General features: G+C 46.4%; 1 protein-coding gene across 6 annotated transcripts in view; it reads left to right on the top strand.

Annotated features, from left to right (window-relative positions):
• The first annotated feature begins 2929 nt into the window (after positions 1 to 2929).
• LOC103750754 (zinc finger protein 780A) overlaps positions 2930 to 8136 on the top strand; it is a 20715-nt gene continuing 15508 nt past the window's right edge. The window contains exons 1-3 of one of the 6 annotated variants that reach the window (XM_008853982.2): positions 2930 to 3033; positions 6694 to 6743; positions 7606 to 7732. In XM_008853982.2, coding sequence (XP_008852204.1) covers positions 6735 to 6743; positions 7606 to 7732 — 136 coding nt within the window. In that variant the 5' untranslated portion in view covers positions 2930 to 3033; positions 6694 to 6734. Of the gene's footprint in view, positions 3034 to 3243; positions 3685 to 5040; positions 6788 to 7605; positions 7733 to 8136 lie in introns of those variants that run through there. The other 5 variants (XM_029556573.1, XM_008853979.2, XM_008853980.3 and 2 more) reach the window with 5 other exon arrangements.

The raw sequence follows: 8136 nt of genomic DNA, 5'->3' as shown, positions 1-8136 counted from the left end.
GAGACTGTCGCGGGGTGCTGTCAGAAGTGATCGGAAGGGAGGTAGTCTCACACTCCTTACAGGTGCAAAGAACTCCAGAGTTAAAACACGAGGGATTTGAGAAGATGCACTTGCCTGCTGTGTTCCAAAAAAACATGAAGGGTCTGTTTCATAAAAGAAAAATTTTGGATGGCTAGAAATCTTATGAATCATTTCTATTAAGGATTCAGAGTCGGGTGTGGTGTCTTATGCCTGTAATTCCAGCACTTGGGAGGCTGAGATGGGAGAACAGCCAGGAATTTAAGGTCAGCCTAGGCTTTAGAGTGAATTCCAGGCTAGTGTGTAAAACAAAAACAAAACAAATAAAAAAGACTTGGTAGAAGGGTGTCTAAGGACAGGTCAGGGTGGGGGGAGGTATATTAATTCAGTAGCAGATGAGGACCTAGAATACATTATACCATGTCACATACAATCTTAGTCAAAAGGCTGCGAAGTGACATAAAACATGTTACATAATGAAATGACACTGAGTAGTGGAACACCAACAGACTATAGATCAAGAACACATGCAAGGGGGAATCTGGAGAGATGGCTCAGAGGTTAAGAGCATCAACTGCTCTTGCAGAAGACCCAGGTTTGAATCCCAGCACCCACATGACAGCTAAGAACTGTCCATAACTCCAGTTCCAAGGGATCCGATGCCCTCTTCTGTCCTCCATGGGTATTGTACGACATGGGTGCACTTACGCACATGCAGGCATAACACTCATACACACAAAATAATACACGCAAGGAAGAAGCATAGGAAAGGAAGACATGGGGCTGGGGAGATGGCTCAGCAGTTAAACTGCGCATACCACACAAATGTGAGGACCAGTCAGATCCACAGAACCTAAGTAAGGGCCAGATATGCATGGTGACTGGCCTGTAATTCCGTCTCAGAAGGCACAGACAGGGCATCCCCAGAGCAAGATGGCTAGCAAGACAAGTCATCTCAGTAAGCTCTGGGCTTGATTGAGAGGTTCTGCCTCAATGGATAAGGGGGAAGAACTTGGAGGATGAGCGAATCATAACCTCTGCAGCCACATGCAGGTGCATGCATACCTCCCATGCACATGCACGCACATGGACAACCCCCCCGTGCACATGCAATATGCACATGGACACCATACCACACATACATGATAAATGGGGGGAAAGAACAAGACAGCAAACACCACTCTCTCAAACAACATTGGCCTAGGGTATCCACAACTTCATGGGATGTAGGCAGAATTCAGTACTGATGTGTGGGAAAGCTGGCAGCTCAGGATCATTGACCTAAGCAGACATACTTACTATTCATTAGATCAAGGTCTGGTATTAATTAAAAATAGCAAGATCCATGACAGAATCATGGAAATCAATTTTCATTGTGGAGGGGGGTGGCTCACCCACACAATGCAGAGCTAGAAGGAATGGATGAGATGTGAATCAAGGAGCCATGGGGAGGATGGAAGGCAGTGGAGGGTTTCCCCACACATGACTTCGACCTCACTGTGAAGCAGGACAGAGGAATATTTGAAGAGACAGAGCTGCACATGTGATGGGGGGAAATGGGAATATTTGTGGGCACAGCAGGAGATAAAGGCAGAAAGGGCTGAGGGGTGAAATAGAGGCGATCCGGTGGGCAGAGTCAGTAGGAATTCAGTTTATGTGTAGCTAATGAAGTATTTATGGCCAACAGCATCTACCTAGTTGTGTGTTTGACTGCCCCCAAATCCCACACAGCAGAGCTGGAGAGATGGCTCAGTGGTTAAGAGCACTGGCTGTTCTTGCAGAAGACCTCAGTTCAAATCCCAGCATCCATATAGTGGCTAACAACTGTTCATAACTCTAGTTCCAGAAGGATCCAATGCCGTCTTCTGTCCTCCACAGGCACTGCACGATGCGGGTGCACTTACATACACGCAGGCAATACAGAGATCCGCCTGCCTCCGCCTCCCAAGTGCTGGGACTACAGGCATGCACCATCACACCCAACTATGAACTGCCCTCTTTCTTATTACTGGTAATATTCTTCATCCCTAAATCTGCCTTGTTTTTAAAATTAGAAGTCACCCTTCTTTTGACTACTGTGAGGACGGTCTTTTACTTTTAACCTTTTATTTACTATTTTTTATGTGTATGGGTGTACTGCCTGCATGTATATAAGTGCACCCGTGTCATACAATGCCCACGGCAAGTCAGAAGAGGGTGTGTGATTCCCTGGAACTGGAGATACGGATGGGTATTAGCCACCATATGGATGCTGGGAACCGAACTCGGGTCTAAGTGCAGTCAGTGCTCTTAAACCCTGAACCATCTCTCCAGCCCCTAATATTATGTTTTTTTGAGACACGGTCTCGCTGCAGGATCAGCTGGTCTGGAACTTGCTGTGTAGAAGGCCAGGCTGGCCTTGAACTCACAACCACCTGCCTCTCCAGGACATTTGACTCTGAATTCTGTGATGTAAGCCACCCCTCCTCTTCATGTTTAAAACCAACTTTTTAGTTCAAACTTTTCATATTTTTCATAGTCTCACAGCAGAGAGGTTATGTCCTGGGGGGAGGAGTGTCTCAAAGTGAAATCAAAGCAGCTACATCTTGATCTAATTTACTTGCGATTCTGCAAGTTATGCTGGTCTGTATTCTCCGTAAGAGGGAAAACCACCGCTGCATGAGCAGCTCAGGCACTTCCTTTCCATTACTCCAGGCATCCTTACCTGCAAGTGCACAGCCCTATGGAAACTCCCACAAGCCACTGCGCGCAGACCCCGGAAGTGGGGACTGCAGTTGCAAGCTGGGGTCGCTCAAAACCGTAGAGCTCTAGGTTGCCCCGGGCTTCTATACATGCGGACTGTATTTCCCAGTGGCCACCGCGCCGGAACTAACTATCGACTTCCGGTGTCCAGGCACCCCCCCCCTCCCCCCGCAACGCCGCGGGGTTCAGGCCTTTGTGGTCGGAGGAGGAGACCGCTGGTTGGCGTAGGTCTCCACCCAGCAGGGCCGGAGAGGGAGCCGGTGGGGTGATGTGGTGTGTGTGCGCGCGTTTGTACCTTGAGCTCTTTTTCAGCATCTGTGTGTGTGCACGTGTTTATACCTTGAGCTCTTTTTCAGCATCTGTGTGTGTACGCGCGTGTTTGTACCTTGAGCTCTTTTTGAAGCATCTGAGTGTGCGCTGGTGTTTGTACCTGGAATTCTTTGCAGGATCTGTGTGTGTGTGTGTGTGTGTGTGTGTGCGCGCGCGCGCGCTGTGCATGTGTGCGTGTTTGGACCTTGAGCTCTTTTTGCAACATCTGGGTATCATACCTGCATTGTTTCAGCCACAAGGGCTGCAGCCTCAGTAGTCAGAGATCAGATCGGACTCTGAGGTGAAGCTTTTCATAAGAAGGTACATCTCTGGACTTGGGATGGGCATTTGAGGGCTGGAAGTGCCTCTGAGGGTTGCCTAGGAGGGCAGCTACAAAATTGAGATCATGGTGTTACCATCGTCTCTGTGCCCAGCAGCCATTCCGCGTGCTGTACTTGCATCCCCTTCTCTGCAGAGTGAAGGAAAGCTCACGGAGGATGCCTTCTCACGTAGCCTGGGGTCTCAGGCTTGCTTCTGCTCCCTCTGTCACAGTCATTTGAAAGAGGGGCTTGGGGCAGAATGGCAGCACAGTTGCTACATGTCTCAGAGTCGAGAGTGAGTTTGTTCTTTGTTTCTGTTTCAGAAAGAGATTATAGTTTTGGAATATAGAAGTTCTAGTAAGTTGTCAGTAAATGAAGGGGGATCATGCAAATTGATAATCCGCACCGCTGTGGCCCATTATATTGTCCCCTTGCCCTTACCAGTCACATGATCATCCAGTGGAGAATGGAGATGGTAGGTGATTTACATTCATCTGTGAGGCTCTTGGGAGTGGGAAAGTGATTGCACAAAATTCAGCATCAACAACAGCTAATGTCCACGAGTCAAAATATGTAATATTGGCCAGGTACAGTGCTCTAGAAAAAACTGGGAGATGTGGATCCATAGTATCTGGATTGGAGTCTTGGTTCTGTTCCCTTTTGGCTCTAAGCTTGTAATGAACATCACAATGAATATTGTAAAGCCCTTTAGGGCAGTGGCAGGCATATAAGTGCAGAGTATGTTTTAGCTGTTGCTTTTTGTGATCATTTTAGGTCATTCGCAGAAACATTAGGAGTAGTCCATTGTGATGTAATAAGAAAATGACCCACGGTGTCACACATCTTTGTGCACGGTGGCACATATCCTTAAAATATTTTGTTATTTTTATTTTACGTGTATGAGTGTATTGTCTACATGCATGTAAGTGCACCTGTGTTGTGCAGTGCCCACAGAGGCCAGAAGAAGCTGTTGGATCCCCTGGAGCTGGAGTTAGGGACAGTTGTTAGCTGCCATGTGGGTGCTGGGAATTGAACCCTGGTCCTCTGCAAGAGTAGCCAGTGCTCTTAACTGTTGAGCCATCTCTCCAGCTCAGTTCTTATATTTTAATCTTTAATCTGTTGTTGAGTTGACTTTGCCTGTGATATGAGAGGTCTCACATTCTGAGTCTTAATATCTAGTTTTGCCAGCACCATTTATTGAAGAGGCTGGCCTGAATTCATGTATATCAAGCTGGCCTGAAACATGGCGCAGACCTCCTGCCTCTGTCTCCATGACAGAAATAAGTCTTCCTTTTTTTTGGATCTTTTTGAGACAAAGTTTCCCTGTAGCCCCAGCAGGGCTTGGAAGTCTCCTTGTAGACCAGGATGGCCTGCCTCTGCTTCCTGAGTGCTGGGGTTGAAGGCCTGCACCACTATGCCCAGCTCAGGACAGAAATTCTTTTCTTAATTTTAACTTTAATTTTAATTAATTAAATATTTTTATTTTATGTGCATGAGTGTTATGTCTGCATATGTTATGTCTGCATATAAGTAAGTGCACCTGTGTTGTGCAGTGCTTGCAGAGAACAGAAGAGGGAGTTGGATCCCCTCGAACTGGAGTTATGGATGGTTGTTAGCTGCCATGTGGGTGCGGGATTCGAACCTTGGTCTTCTGAAAGAATAACTAGTGCTCTTAACCACTGAGCCATCTCTCTAGCCCCCAAGACAGAACTTCTTAATCTGACTTCCTGTGGCTTCATATCTGGCCTTAGTAATGAAAAAACTTATGAAGTAAAGAAATTCATAATTGCCATGAAGTCATATACTGAATTATTATAGAGATTAATAAATGTGGGCTGGGGAGATCACTCAGTGGGTAAAGTGCTTATCCCGTAGGCAGGGGGACCTCTGTTTGAATTCTGGGAACTGATGTAAAGGCACATGCAGCCGCATATGTCTATAATTGTAATCCCAGCACTCTTCTGGCGACATGGGAGGTGGAGACGGGAAGAGCGGCTCGCAGGATAGCTGTCCGGGAATGTGCAGTAGCAAAAAAGAAAAATGAGAATTTTAAATGTGAAGTTTGTAGCAGAGAAATATGTATAATTTCACAAGCTATCAAATATATACTTGAGAGTTGGGCATGGTGGTACACGCCTGTCATCTCTGCCTGGCCAGCCTGGGCTAGGGCTAACAAGACTGTCTCAAAAAACAAATGAACAAATAAACAAACATAACCACAGGAAATGTACCTGAACCAAAAGCCGACACCTGCTGGGCTAGGGCAGTGGTTCTCAAGTGAACGAATGCAACTCCTCAGGCAATGTCTTAGGAATTTGTGGTTGTCACCCAGGGTTGTATGTGCTACTGAGGTCTTGTGTGTAGAGGTCAGGAATGCTGCTAAGCACTGTACGGAGCACAAGGTAGCCCTCCCACCACACTAGCGTAGACTAATCCAGCTCAGTGCCGAGGTTGAGAAACGCTGTTCTAGAATCAAAAGACTGTGACACCTGGAATGACATTTAAAATTATTCTGTCAACTAAGCATCCCATAATAATAAGTATCCCATAATACAGAAATACTAAGCAAATCCTTCCTCCTGTGATAACATGTTATGTAACTAATAATGTCCATAAAGAATCATGCTTTAATTGATATAATATAAGCAGTCTTCACACTGAGCAATAGTTCTCAAAATTTGGATAGTGCGTGAATCCCATTTACTAAAGAGTGGGTCCTGAATGCCGATCACTGCCCAAGCAATTCCACAGCATCCTCTCTAGCCTCACTCCAACTCACCCAGGCCAGTTCACAAAAGTTTTGATTTGGATGATGCCATCCCTTCTCAGTCCTGAGAGGCAGGACACAGGTAGGAAGATGAGGGCCCGGCTCCAAGGGTGAAGGGCTGGCCAGAATCCCTTCTGTGGGATATTTTGGAGGAACTCGGGCAGAAGTGCTTAGGTTCTGCATTTCTGTGTTTGTGCCTTGTGAGTTCTCTGAGGTTTAAGAGAGAATCTGGCTGGCCGTGGTGGCGCAGGCCTTTAATCCCAGCACTTGGGATACAGAGGCAGGCAGATCTCTGTGAGTTCAAGGCCAGCCTGGTCTACATAGCGAATTCCAGGTCAGCTGGGGCTACAGGGAGATGCTGTCTATGTGGACTCTGTCTGCTTCTAACCTCTGTGTGTGTGTGTGTGTGTGTGTTGGGAGAGCGGTGTGCACATGGGGGTACTTGAGATACAGAAGTAGCAGATGCAGTCTATTGATTGAAGCTGCTTGGGGAACAGTGAAGCACCACTTGATGCAGGCGTTCTCTTCGTTCTCCAGAGGGAACCTCAAGAAGATTGGCCAACAGAAATTTTGCAAACATGGTCCCTGTAAGTTTGTATTTCTCTCTTATCTTTGATGACTTTCAGATCAGGTGAGTCTTTGTTACCATTTCTCTTCCTAAGCTTCTTAGGATCCAAAATCCTACATTGCAGTCTTCCCTATTACAGCAAGGCTTGGTTAGCGCTCCTCCTGTTCGTGTCTCCTTCCGTCTGGCATACTAGAGGTTTCTTTGCTTAGTCTGTGGTCAGGAGGACTGTTGCAGCTGTTGAGGCATTAGTCTCACAGGGAAAGTGGTTTTAGGGTTTTGAGAAGTTTTAATGGTCTCATTTGATTGCACTTGGAAACGTGGAAATCTCACCCCAGATTTGAAGTTTTCAGGCAGATGATGCAGGGTTTGATGGTAAATGGCCTCAGTCTGCATGTGTGAGAAGATGGTCCGCTCGATGAGGCTTTAAGGGAGATACTCAGTGGGCAGAGGGAAAAGGCCATCCAGTGGGCAGTGATTATAGGCTCCCAGAATTAGGGAAGACCTGAGACACACTGAGCATCCTGAAAGTATTTTAAAAAAAAATCAAAAAAGGTTAAACCTAATAGACTCTTAAACCTGATCATTGTCATGATAAAAAAAATAATCTGTGTGCTATCATCTGATACCATAATAAAGTCAGGGACTGAGATGTTCCTTTTGGTAAACCCTAATTTTTAAAGGCATTTTGCTCTGAACTCAGGGAACACCTCTCTTTTGGGGTATGGCTTCAAGGATGCAGTTGATATGGAATGCACATTATTGCATATTTTCCTCCAGGATGCGGCAGTCAGGCACCCTGGGCATGTCCATATTGCCACTTTCTTGCTGTTCTATCTTGAAAGTGTCCCTCAGCATCACTATACTTGTGTTTGTGGTTTCAGGGCTCAGTAACATTTAGGGATGTGGCTGTTGACTTCTCTCAGGAGGAGTGGGAATACCTGGATGCTACCCAGAGAGTCTTGTACAGGGACATGATGTTGGAGACCTACAGCCACCTCGTCACAGTGGGTAAGGCCGTCTGCCCCAGTTAATGCAGGCCGTGCCCTCCACAGGGTTGGCTTGCTTCACTGAAGTGAAAGACGGGGCTTGCTTTCAAGAGGTAGCTGAGGCTGGCATGGTGGCTCATGCTTGTAATCCCAGCACTTGGGAGGCAGAGGCAGGTGGATCTCTGTGAGTTCAAGGCCAGCCTGGTCTACATAGTGAGTTCCAGGACAGCTGGGGCTACAGGGAGATCCTGTCTCAAAAAGACCAAAAAAAGAGAAAGAAACCAGGTTTTACATAATTTACTCTCCAACTCATTCTAGAGAGTTTTTTTGTTTTGTTTTGTTTTGTTTTTGAGATAAATTCTTGCTATGTAGCCAAGACTAATCTGGAATTCACTGTTAGCCCATACTGGCCTCAAACTCATAAGC

Source organism: Nannospalax galili, unplaced genomic scaffold (genome assembly GCF_000622305.1).
Source record: "Nannospalax galili isolate Female #2095 unplaced genomic scaffold, S.galili_v1.0 scaffold886, whole genome shotgun sequence".
In the NCBI taxonomy this organism is placed as follows: domain Eukaryota; kingdom Metazoa; phylum Chordata; class Mammalia; order Rodentia; family Spalacidae; genus Nannospalax; species Nannospalax galili.
The sequence above is the reverse complement of the archived record's forward strand: the minus strand, read 5'-3'. Positions and strand labels throughout refer to the sequence as shown.